Source organism: Piliocolobus tephrosceles, chromosome 3 (genome assembly GCF_002776525.5).
Source record: "Piliocolobus tephrosceles isolate RC106 chromosome 3, ASM277652v3, whole genome shotgun sequence".
In the NCBI taxonomy this organism is placed as follows: Eukaryota; Metazoa; Chordata; class Mammalia; order Primates; family Cercopithecidae; genus Piliocolobus; species Piliocolobus tephrosceles.
This window is the reverse complement of record NC_045436.1, coordinates 135,702,529-135,715,521: the sequence shown is the minus strand read 5'-3', so window position 1 is coordinate 135,715,521 and position 12,993 is coordinate 135,702,529. Positions and strand designations below refer to the sequence as shown.

The window sequence follows — 12,993 nt, the reverse complement described above, 5'->3', positions numbered from 1 at the left end:
TTTATTTGTTTGTTTTTGGTAGAGATGGGGTCTCACCATGTTGCCTAGGCTGATCTTGAACTCCTGGGCTCAAACAGTCCTCTTGCTTCAGCCTCCCAAGTACTGGTATTACCAGTGAGCCACCATAGCCAGCCTACTTCATTTATTTAAAAGAACTAAAATCTGGTACTCAAACTGGTGTCAAAAATTATCCTGAGGCTGTTCTACAGATGCTAAAATGCTAATATCTCATAAGTTTAATGCAGTTTTAAACAAGGCAGTTAGGTAACGAAGTGGTTGCTAACCAATTAAGAGGTGCAGATTTTTATAAAGGCTTTATCTAAGAAATTATACTAAGAAGCTTTTCATGACCAAAAACAGAAAATCAGTTTTAGAAGATGACAAAAACGAAGGTCCCCAGAAATACAACAATTTGCCCAAAAGCACCATTAGATTCATGCTTAACTGGAGAGACACCCAATGGTGCCGATTTTAATTCTAACTCACATTGACTATAATCATGTCCTCATATAAAATAAAAGCCAGAAGTAGAACGTGTATCCAACTTTGGTCAAATGAGAATATATTTTTGAAATGTCCTGTTGTATTAATCGGTCTTTCTACTGTACAGCTGCTGGGAGTTTGTGCAACCTCTCTCTGTGCTGGTATCACACTGTATTGAAATGGTTTCATCTTTACCAATGTTACACCCACAAGATAAGGAACAGCTGAGCCCCTTGGGGACAGGGACCCACCTCATTCACTTATTAAGCAGTTGAATACAGTCTGTGCCAACACTAACATAGCAGGTCCTCAACAGATGGCCATTTATCAGAACAAAACTCGTAATCTATTTGATACACGACATTTTCTCAGAGGTACATCTTACAGCATTATTAACAAATGAAGTAAGATTAGAAGATCTGGACCAATTTGCATTGATATGTCACATTTGGTTTCTTCTAACTAATGCTTCCTTTTTAGAAAATTCCTCAAGCTCTTCAAACAGGAAACTTAAAAAAACCCAAACACAAAAACCTTCCATTTGCAGGGCCATAAATATATATAGGAAGTTAAATCCATTGGTCTGGATAAAAATCAGAGGATTATCAACAGAAGACATTTCCTCATGCTTGGTAGCAGCTAGTGCATTATGAAAATTACAACACACCAGCCAAACAAGCTTTACTATATCTGAACCAGACACTGCTGTGTGGCCAAGCTGCCTTGCCCTGAGCAAGTTCATCAAGAATTACCATGGCAGGAATTCACACGGAAGAAAAATTAAAACAAATGGAAACTAGTACTAAACTTCCAGTGGACAATAAAAGTTCAGCAAGTGGGTGGGTAAGTGGAGGAAATGAAGATATTTTCCGAGTTTTCTATATCTAAAACTGGCACAAGAAGTATGGGGAAAAGAGGGGATGTTTAGTTCTCAATCACACGAAGTATCTGCCACAAGTTTGGTTTCTACTCTGCCGGGTCCTTTCTTATCTGGTGGAGGAAACAAATCCACTTTCAATGATAGATCTTCATTTTTTCCTGTTACCCAGAAAAAATGGTATCTTCTAACATCCTTTCTGGTCACATATCAGCCTGTTCAAAATATGTCACACGATCTGCTTAAAAAAAAAAAAAAAATGCAATCCCCACTTGCTCTTACTACAACTACTCAAACCAGCTGGGACCAAACAAACTTAGGAGTGGGAAGGGTCAGTAAGAGGCCCACAGAGAAGCTAAGCAGTGAGAAAGGACCTGTAAGACACCTACCTGGAAACAATTCATTATTGAGCGAAGATTCACGGTCCAGTGAATATTTACGTCTGATCCAGTGAAAAGACAGCAGTTTTCTCATATCATTTCTCCTCTGGGAAGGAAGACTGGGAGGGGCGGGAGGGGCGGTGGGGGCGGTGAGGGGGGTGACCTGAGCAGGGGGCGGGGTTAAGGATTCCCACTCCAGCCTTCCTATACGTGGGCAGTGTTTATATTAGTGGTTGCTTCCACCAGGTCTGAAATGGCATGATCTCCACTGTCCCTTAAACACCTGGTAGATGACATAACAATGAGAAAGATGATGTTGACAATGACACTGAGTTCTAGCCATGTACCAGGCCCTGTGCCCAAGTAATACAATATTAACATCTCCTTTTGGTAGATAAGGAAAGTCTAAGACTGGGCAACTTGTTCAAGGACACAAAGCCAACATATGTTAGAACCAGGACCTGCCGAGCATGGTGGCTCACAGCAGTAATTTGGCGCTTGGGGAGGCTGAGGTGGGAGGACTCCTTGAGCATAAGAATTAGGGACCAGCTTGGGGAACAAAGGGAGACCCAGTCTCTATGGAAAATTTAAAAATTAGCCAGGCATGGTGGCACGTGCCTGTAGTCCCAGATACTCAGAAGGCAGAGGTGGGAGAATCGCTTGAGCCTGGGAGGTGGAGGCTGCAGTGAGCCACCATGTTCATGCCACTGCACTCCAGCCTGAGTGACAGTGTGAGACCCTGTCAAAAAAAAAAAAAAAAAGGAACCAGGACCTGAACCCAGAAAGTCTGACATTAGAACCCAAACTCTGTCACTCTCTCTAGACACGGCGTCTAAATAGGCACATCGGACTCCTTAATGAATTACTCGTTCCTCACTTCATCTGGGTGATGGTCCTAAATTTGGTACCTTTTTAGGTCTCCACCCGAGATGTCAACTCTCAGGGTAGTATTGGCCTGCTCCTCTCAGGTCCTCCCCACACCCTGTCTCCCTGGCTGAGTTTCACTGAAACACATTGTGACATTCAGCCCAGGTGTGCCAGAAAGCCCCAACAGCACTGAGGGCGGGAGGGAGGCGGGTGGGGGGAGGTTGAGGGTTGGCTTCCTCTAGGGGGGACATGCTAGCTCTCAAGTTTCCAGCCTGCTTCTACACAGAGAGGTGTAACCACACACAAGCTGGACAAGACCACCACCAAGCGCTGGGACGGAGCCTAACTACCCTGTGGTATCCTTAGGCCTGCGGCCACACCAGCAGACATGAAAGAGTATTCAAGCTGCTCCCGATTCACAGTTCCCTCAGAAGCTGGTCATAGGAGAGAGAAACTGAGAAGGCATCACCTCTTCACAAGCAGCCCCTCCACAAGAGTAAGAGTAAATCTGTCTCCTCGCAGAGAAAGGAAAAAAGAGAAAACAGAAAGGCTCCAGGATCCACTCCCTGTATGGAACTCGCCCGGCACCAACCAATACCTGTGCAGCTATCACTCTGGGAGGCCCCAGCATTTGCTCTGCTGGCCGTGACAGTGGCATGTCCCACTGTGCTGAAAGCTGAAGCCAGCAGGTCTCAATTCCACCCCTGAGCTAACACAAGGTTTCTTAATGCCCTTTTGCCATGTGTTGATCTTGCAACAGAATGTGGGACAGAAGATTTAAAAAGCTATGTGATGGGGGAAGGGCAGCCAGATCACCTTACACCAGGGCTTCTCCATCAAGCTTCCTTGGATTCCCTTTAGGGGCCAGTATTACTAGCTTCTAGGGAGGTTTTCCTCAAACTGGCACTGTAAGAGCACGTGTTGCCTCCGGGGACCAGCTTGGGAGGGGGCTGGAGGGGGGCGGGGTGCAGTCTAAAGAATGGAGCAAAGCACACATCATCTCACCCTGCAAGGGACAGCAATGCCTTACTCCAGTCTGAGCTCCCAAAGGCTCTGACAAGTGGAGGTGCCAGCAGGGTCCACCCTGGGGACCCAAGGGCTGGAGGTTCTTCCTACAGAAACAGGGAAAGCAATGGGGGAAGCCCAAATTAAAGTGACCACCGCGTCATGGGCTCGGACTGCATCAGAACCCAGTGATGTCCCTGGCTGTATCCATGCCCGCCAACCTCCCCTAGGTCTACAGCGGATAAGGTAGGATAACCCTGGAGACCTCCTCCAAGCCCACAGTCGGCCCCACCCTTAGGGCCTGCAAATATTACCGCTACAGACCCTTCTCCCTTTTTCACAGATGGGGAAACTGAGGCATGCGGAGCAAATTACGGTGCTTTTTCAAACCAGGTTGAAGTTCACTTCTCTAGCCACAATTTTGCACTTTTTTACAGCTTTATTACATTTCCAATTTCTCCAGATACACAATTGGTGTTGCAAAGTGAATTTTAAACACCGCTGAAGGACTGAACTCAAAATGACATGAGGGCAGTCTGGGCGTCCAACAAGGCCGACTTGACCGCAAGAAGAGGATGGGTGCCCCCACCTCCACCTTATCCCCCACCCCTCCCTGGGGACGTTCAGGTTCGGTCGCTTCCCTTCCCTCAAGCCGCTTCCACCACAACCCAAGGGCGGGGGCGCAGCAGCTGGGCCCCGGGATCGCCGGGCGGGCTCTGATGTACCGGGGCTGAGACGGGCGCGGGGGGCTCTGGGACCCTCCCCGGCCGCTGAGGGGGCTGCGACCGCGCGCCCAGCTCGGCGGCCGGTAACTTCTGGTGGCGCGGACCCCGCCGCCCCAGCCGCCGGGCGTGTGGTGCAGTTCGGGCTTCCCTTTCTTTGCCTCGCCGCGAGTCGGGCGCGACCCCGAGGCGGCTCGGCCACTCACCATATTACAGATGGAGGCGATGTTTCGGACAGTCATTAGTCTAAAGGTTGCAGCGATCCCTCACCGCCATCTTTACAAGGGGAAACCGGGACTGCCCATGGTGGCGCGCTGGCGGGGAGGCCGGGCGGCGGCGCGGCGGCCTGGGGTCCAGCTTTCAGTTTGGCTGGGAGAGGGAGGCCGGGAGGAGGAGGAGGCGGCGGCGCGGGGAGGGCGGGGAGGGAGCGCGGAGGGGCGGGGAGTGGCGGAGCGAGGGAGCCTGGGCCGCGGCCGGCGGCGCGGGGAGGAGGGGCAGCCCGGGCGCGCCGCGTGAGTCCGAGCCGGCCGCTCTGAGCGCTCCGGGCTGGGTTCCCGGGCCCCGCCGCGCTGCCTCCCTCCCCGCCCGGCTTGGCCTCCTGCTTTTCCATTTGATTCCCTGCCTCTCTCTATTCGGACTGGAATGCCGGGCCAGGCTCCGGGGCGCGCCGCTGCGGCAGCCGCACCCCACAGGTCCCCCTGGCCGACTCCGACGCGGAAGCAGCGGCCCTCCTCGCCGTCGGGGAGCCAGGGAGCCGGGGACGGCACGGGCGCGGGGTGGGGAGGCGGGAGGCCCGGGCCAGGGCGAACCCGGGGCCGCCTTCCGTCCTCGCTTTTTCCTCGTCGCCTTCCTCCCGCCGCGCCTCGGCAGCCTCCGGTGTTTAGTTTTTGGCGAGGGGTAGGGGTGGCAACGTCCAACTTTTAGTTCCTCCCGAGGGTTCCAACCAGATGGCATCCGGCGGGGACCCAAGAAGTAAAATGGGGCGAGGACACCGGAGCGGTCAGAGAGCCCTCGCCAGCCGCGGGCCGGGCGCCCGAGAAAGGGCGCCGGGAGGGGAGAGGAATCCGGGTCTGGGCGGAGGCCAGCAGCGGCGTGCTTGGGCGGCTTGTAACATTAGCGGGTCCAAAGGAGATGTCCCGGTTCCGCGCAAGCACTAAGGAGCGGAAGGAACAAAAACAAAACTTTTCCATATCTTCAAGGCAGGCATACCCCTCTCAGGCATGCCCAGCGTCCAGTTGTTGAGATGGGCGCTGTATGGGATCATGCACATTTCCCGCATTAAAGGTCGTGTCTGTGGGTTCAGAGGGTGAGTCTGTGCACCACTTAGCAGATAGGTCCACGCGAATTGAAGGGGCCGGTTTCTGAATGTGTGAAACAGTTACACATACAAGGTTGCAATTCGATGCTTTCATGGGAGAAGTTGTACAAGTGAGATGCGTGATAGATTCTTAATATATTTAATGACAAATTGAATCAGAAGAAAAATTAGTTGAAGATAGCTTTTATCTAACCAAGAGTAAACATTTGAGAGCCGTTGATTGCTAATATCCCTAGGATCTGGGGAGGAAACAGTAAGACAGACTCGTTGACTGAAGGTTTTGGGAGTCATGTCACTGTGTTTTCCAGTGGACATAAGAAATAATATTCCTGCTTAAGTCTTTCAACCTAAATATTATTTCCAAATACATCCTGATGATAATTTCTTCCATTGACGGAGTCTCGCTCTATCACCCTCTCTTTGTTTTTTAAGAGACAGGGTCTCTATGTTGCCCAGCCTGATCTCGAACTCCTGGGCTCCAGTGATCATCCCACCTTGGCCTACCAAAGCGCTGGGACAACAGGCGTGAACCACTGCACCCAATGCTTACATTCATGATCTCCTTTAATCGCCACTATAACTATTAGCCGGTAGATGCTATTATCTCCTTTTTTGCAGATCAGTAACATAAGGCTTAGAGGATCAAGTATCTTGCCCAGATGCCTTACCGAAATGCTACAGATGATGTTGGTGTGGTAACCTGGGCTGAGCACTCTGGGAGAGGAAGAGAAGAGGGAAGACAAAAAACAACTGAGCTATGACCAGTCCCAACACAGAGGCCCAGAAAACTTTAAGATTTGAGGATTAATGTCTCAAGGTCAGGAGCAACCTCAAGGCTAAAACTCAGATCTCAGGACTCAATTTCACAGAAGTTCCACTATAAAGGCATTAATCCAAATCTTTAAATGATATGAAAATTTTATAATAAGAGTTCAGTATTTCTGCCAACATTGGCACATGGATTGCAAAGTCCACAGGATTGAAAACACCATCAACATAATGGAAATTGAACAGCATCTGATTACTGAGTGCTATATCAGCAAGTTAAGTGGATCTTTTGCATACATTTTAATGGTGTATATCCTAAAACTGAAGTGTTCAATATAAACATCCAGATTGAAACTCAGGCAGTGAATTACATACACAACAAATCAATTGAACATGGCAGAGCTTGTCAGACTCATGAAAGATTAAATACATTTTACATTTCCACAAGTGTAGTATTCACAGGTCGAAATTGGAAAATTCTTGGGTTGAAGAAGAATAATCATAATCTTAGCTTCACTCATTGAGGAAACATTATTCAGGGATGATAAAGGTAAAACCTTAAAAATATTGACAAGCTAATGAGAGAACTTTGAGATAAGCTGATATGCAGGTATCGTTAGGGCTGGGAAAAGCAAGAAAATGGAAGGATGGGTTAGAGGGTGGCACTAAACGGCTGATATGGTTTGGATATCTGTCCCCACCCAAATCTTATATTAAATTGGAATCCCCAATTCTGGAGGCAGGGCCTGGTGGAAGGTGTTTGGAACATGGGGGAGGATCCCTCATGGCTTGGTGCTGTCTTCACAATAATGAGTGAGTTCTCCCGAGATCTAGTCATTTAAATGTGTGTGGCACCTCCCCACTACCCCTCCAACTCTCTCTTGCTCCTACTCTGCCATATGAGATGTATGTTCCCCCTTTGCTTTCCGCCATGATTAGAAGCTTCATTTGCCCTCCTCAGAAGCAGATGTTGGTGCCATACTTCCTATATAGCCTGTAGTACCATGAATCTCTTTGCTTTATAAATTACCTGGTCTTGGGGATTTCTTTATAGCAATGCAAGAATGACCTAATACAGAAAACGTACCGAGAAGTGAGTCATTGCTGTAGAGATACCTGAAAATGTGGAAGCAGCTTTGGAACTCAGTAACAGGCAGAGGTTAGAAGAGTCTGTAGGGCTCAGAAGAAGATAGAAAGATGAGGGAAAGTTTGGAATTTCTTAGGGACTGGTTAAATGGTTGTGACCAAAATGCTGATGGCTAGGCCGTGAACAGAATGCACCCAAGCACTTTGCTAAGGCAAAACATGTGTGACCTTTGCTCTAGTTCCCCATAAGTTCCTTATTTCCATTCGAGACCTCAGAAGCCTGGACTTCAAACCAAAATGCTGACAGTGATGTGGACAGTGAAGTCCAGGCTGCTGAGGCCTCAGATGGAAATTAGGAACTTACTGGGAACTAGAGCAAAGGTCACGCAATGTTACGCCTTAGCAAAGAGCTTGACTGCATTCTGTTCATGCCCTAGGAATCTGTGGAAGTTTGAACTTGAGAGTGATGATTTAGGGTATCTGGCAGAAGAAATGCCTAAGCAGCAAAGTGATCGAGAAGTGGTGTGACTGCTTCTGGCAATCTATGCTCAGATGTGGGAGCAAAGACAAAAGGTAGAACTTATGTTTAAAAGGGAAGCAGAGCAAAAAATTGTTTGGAAAATTTGCAGCCTGGCCATGTGGCAGAGAAAGAAAAAAGCTTTTTCAAGAGAGGAATTCAAGCAGGCTGTGGGACAATTGCTTGCTAGAGATGTTTGCAGGATTAAAGGGGAGCCAAGTGCTACTGTCCAAGACAATAGGGAAAAAGCCTTGAAGGCGTTTCAAAGAACTTCAAAGTAGCTTCTCCCATCACAGGCCCAGAGGCCTAGGAGGAGAGAATAGATTCATGGACTGGGCCCAGGGCCCTAGTGCCTTGCACAGCCTTGGGACACTGCTCACCACATCCTAGCTGCTCCTGTTCCCACTCTTGCTGTGGCTCAAAGGTGCCTACATAAAACTTGGACTGCCACTTTGGAGAATTCAGACAGTAAACCGTGGTAGCTTTCATGTGGTGTTAAGCCTGCAGGCACACAAAGTGCAAGAATCATGGATTCTTGGCAGCCTCTGCCTAGATTTCAGAGGATATATGGCAAAGTCTGTTTGTCCAGGAAGAAGCCTATTGTAGGGGTGGAGACCTTACAAAGAACCTCTACTAGGGCGGTGTAGAGGGGAAATGTGGGGTTGGAGGCTCCAACAGGGTCACCACTGGGGCACTGCCTAATGGAACTATAGGAAGTGGGCCACTACCCTCCAGACCCAGGGATGATAGACCACCAGCAGCTTGTATTCTATACTTGGAAAAGCCACAGACTGCAGCCCATGAGGACAGCCTTGGAGTCTCTACCCTGCAAAGGCATAGGAGCAGGACCCCCACCCCCCGCCCTTGTACCAATGTGGCCTGGATGTGGGACATGGTGTCAAAGAAGATTATTTTGGAACTTTAAGATTTAGTGACTTCCCTCCTGAGTTTTGGACCTGTGTGGGGCCTGTAGCCCCTTTCTTTTGGCCAATTTCCACATTTTTGGGATGGGAACGTTTACCCAATGCCTATACTCCCATTGTATCTTGGAAGTACATAATTTGTTTTTGATTTTACAGGCTTATAGATGAAAGCAACTTCCCTTGTCTCAGATGAGGCTTTGGACTTTGGACTTTTGAGCTAATGCTAGAATGAGTGAAGATTTTGGGGGCCTATTGGAAAAGAATGATTGTAGTTTGCAATGTGAGAAGGACATGAGATTTGGAAGGGCCACAGGTGGAATGGTATAGTTTCTCTCTCTTTCTCCTGCTCTGCTGTATGCGATACCTGTTCCCCCTTTGCCTTTCACCATGATTGAAAGCTTTGTGAGGCCTCCTCAGAAGCCGAGCAGATGCCAGTGCCATGCTGCCTGTACAGCCTGCAGAACCATGAGCCAAGTAAACCTCTTTTCTTTATAAATCACTTAGTCTCAGATATTGCTTTACAGCAATGTAAGAATGGCCTAATACAGTAGCCTAAACTAATTTGAGGGAGGTGATGTGTCTCTTGCTTCACAAAGTATGGTTCATGGACTAACAGCATTGGCATCACCAGGAGATTGTTAGAAGTACAGACTTTCAGTTCCCATCCCAGACCTAATAAATCAGACTCTCCAAAAAGTATGGGGAGCACTGCTCCAGCCAATGACTTGTGGTAGAATGACTTCTGTTTTTGCCTCACCAGCATCCATTCTCCTTTCAGTAATAACTCCTAGCTTCTACTTTGGGGAACTTTCCATCTCCCACACTCAGACCTAGGGTTCCAATGTGGCTAACCTAGCCCCCTGTGACCAGAGGAAGGCACATGATCCAGGCCTGGCCAATGACAGTGCCTCATGCCCCAGCCAGAGTGACTGGTTCAGCCAAGAGGATGTAATATGAGCTGAGCCAATGAGACTTAGCCCTGGTACTTTTGGCAAAGAAATGCTCCCCTTCCTGAGTTTGCTGAGCTGGTAAGATATTCATCTACAGCAGCCATCTTTCCACTACCTGAGAATGAAGCCAACACAGGAAAATGAAGCTGAGAAATGAAAGATATCCTAACAACTTCATTTATCCACTCGCTACCAGATCTGAATCCTGGGATTTTTAGTAACTCAAGCCAGTATAGTCTTCATTTTCTTTGACCAGTTCAAAGTGGATGTCTACTAGTTCCAACTGAAAGAATCCTAATACATCAGTCTCTTCCTGTCCCTGAAATTCATTAGGCTCATTCTGAATCTTTGATGTTTCCTTTTCCTCTCTTCTTTGCCTGTGTTTAATCCATTTTGCATTGCTATAAGGAATACCTAAGACTCAGTAATTTATAAAGAAAAGAGATTTATTTGGCTCACAGTTCTGCAGTCTACACAAGCATGGCATCAGTATCTGCTCAGCTTCTGGTGAGGCCACCAGAAGCTTTAACTCATGGCAGAAGGCGGAGGGAGAGCAGGTGTCTCATATGGCGAGAGAGGGAGCAAGAGAGGGGAGGGAGAATTCTCTCTCTTTTCTTGTTTTTTTTTTTTTGGCCATCAGATCTCGTGGTAACTAATAAAGCAAAAATTAATTCATTACCATGGCATGGACACCAAGCCATTCCGAAAAGATTCACCCCCATAACCCAAACACCTTCCACCAGGTCCCACCTTCAGTATTGGAGATCACATGGGGGACAAATATGCAAACTATGTCACTGCTCTCTAAACCAGTTTAGAGGGTTCAAAGTCTGCCTCCTCCAGATGTGCCTCTTGCCTGAGACCTTCCCATATAGCTTCCCACACATACTGCTCTCCCCAGCCCATCAGTGAATTCCTGTGTCCAGGTGGCTAATGGTTCCACACTTACCCTTCAGCTGTGACCAGTTTTGTGTCCACCTCTGTCTTCCTCTCTCTTTTTGCTTAGATGACACCCACTCAACCTGTAGATGTCCCCTGCTACAGGTGGGATACCCTTGTTATATGTTCTTATAGCACCACCTGTCTTCCCTTTGTGGCACTTATATTTGTAAATATATTCATGCCACAGAGTACTGCATGAAGACAGTCAAGTGGGTGGTTCAAACATAGACCCTGGTGTGAGCCTACCTGGACTAGCTATATGACCTTGGGCAAGTTTCTTAACCTCTCTATACCTCAATTCCCTTATCTATAAGGTGAAGATACTAAGAGTACCCCCTCAGAGTGTGATTTTGTTAATTTATGTAAAGTCCTAAGAACGTGCCTGGCACATAATAGGCACTGTATAAGTGATATCTATTATTATTGTACGTGGGATTATTTGATGTCTGTATCCCAACTCCCATCAGACATGAAAAAATAGGTCTGCTTTTGATCACCATTTTACATGGTGGTTCACACTTATAATTCCAGCCTTTTGGGAGGCTGAGGCAGGTGGATTGCTTGAGCCTAGGAGTTCGAGACCAGCCTGGGCAGCATGGCAAAACCCCATTTCTACAAAAAAAAAAACAAAACACCTAGCTGGGTGTGGTGGTGTGTGCCTGTGGTCCCAGCTACTCAGGAGGCTGAGATGGGAGAATCACTTGAGCCTGGGAGGTCAAGGCTACAGTGATCCAATAATTGTGCCATTGCACTCCAACTTAGGTGACAAAGTGAGACCCTGTCTCAGTCAAAAAAAAAAAGAGGGCAGCCAGGCATGGTGGCTCATTCCTGTAACCCTAGCACTTTAGGAGGCTGAAGCAGGAGGACTGTTTGAGGCCAGGAGTTCAAGACTAGCCTGGTCAACATAGGAAGATGCTATCTCTACAGAAAATTTTTAAAAATTTGCTGGAAATGGTGGTGTGTGCCTGTAGTCCTCACTACTTGGCAGGCTGAGGTTGAAGGATTGCTTGACCCTGGGAGTTTGAGGCTGCAGTGAGCCATGATCAGGCCACTGCATTCCATCCTTGGGCAACAGAAACCAAGACTCTGTCTCTATTAACTAAGTAAATAACTAAATAAAAAGGAAAGTACAGTCCAGGCATGGTGGTTCATGTCTTTAATCCCAGCACTTTGGGGGGCCCAGGCAGGCAGATCACCTAAGGCCAGGAGTTTGAGACCAGGCTAGACAGTATGTTGAAACCCCATTTCTACAAAACAAAAATAAATAAATAAATAAGAACAGAAGTTAGCTGGGCATGGTAGTGCATGCCTATGGTCCTAGGTACTCTAGAGGCTGAGGTGGGAGGATTGTCTGAGCCCAGGAAGTGGAGGTTGCAGAGACCCTGTGTCAGAAGAAGAAAGGAAGGAAGGGAGGGAGGGAAAGAGAAAGAAAGAGAAAAGGGAGGGAAGGAAGGAAGGAGGAAGGGAGGGAAAGGAAAAGAAGAAAGGAAGGAAGGAAGGGAGGGAGGGAGGGAAGGAAGGAAGGAAGGAAGGAAGTGAGGGAGGGAGGGAAGGGAAAGGAAGGGAAGAAGAGAGAAAGAGGAAGAAAAAGAAAAAAGGAAGGAAGGAAGGAAGGAAGGAAGCAGAAAAGAGAAAAATGTCCATAGGAGTAGCCAATAAATTGAATACTGAATTTGGACAATTGGCTTTCTCTAAGTGGTCTAGAAGCTTCTGGAGGGAAGGAATCTTGTCTTGTGCATTTAAAAAAAAAAAAAAAATCGTATCCAGTCTTAAGTACTGTGCCTGGCACATTAATTCCTTTCCTCTTTTCCCCTCACTGCCAAATGAGTTATTGCCACTCACTTGATATGCAAACACTGGCTGTCTGATATGGAAAAATATTTTTTCTGGCTGTAGACTTGAGTTTGATTACCAAATTGATTTCTGTGAATTATATTTCAATTCTGTGCAGAACTTTTTAACAGCCCTTTTCTTTAATCACCATGTATCCAATAAATATTTATTAAAGACATATTCTGTGCCAGATACTGTGTGAGGCACTTGCCATCCTGGGATAAAAGAAGGTGGAACTGGCGCTTACGTAACTCAATTTCTAATGCAGCATTCATTGGCATTGTTAATTAATGTCTTTGCTACTTTTTGTGTGCTATTAGTA

General features: G+C 47.5%; 1 protein-coding gene across 2 annotated transcripts in view; it reads right to left on the bottom strand.

Annotated features, from left to right (window-relative positions):
- Positions 1-4,764, bottom strand: part of USP46 (ubiquitin specific peptidase 46) — a 68,942-nt gene extending 64,178 nt beyond the window's left edge. Inside the window, exon 1 of one of the 2 annotated variants that reach the window (XM_023183156.2) lies at positions 4,541-4,764. In XM_023183156.2, the coding sequence (XP_023038924.1) occupies positions 4,541-4,576 (36 nt within the window). In that variant the 5' untranslated portion in view covers positions 4,577-4,764. The remainder of the gene's footprint in view (positions 1-4,540) is intronic. The other variant, XM_023183157.2, reaches the window with a different exon arrangement.
- Positions 4,765-12,993: the final 8,229 nt, after the last annotated feature.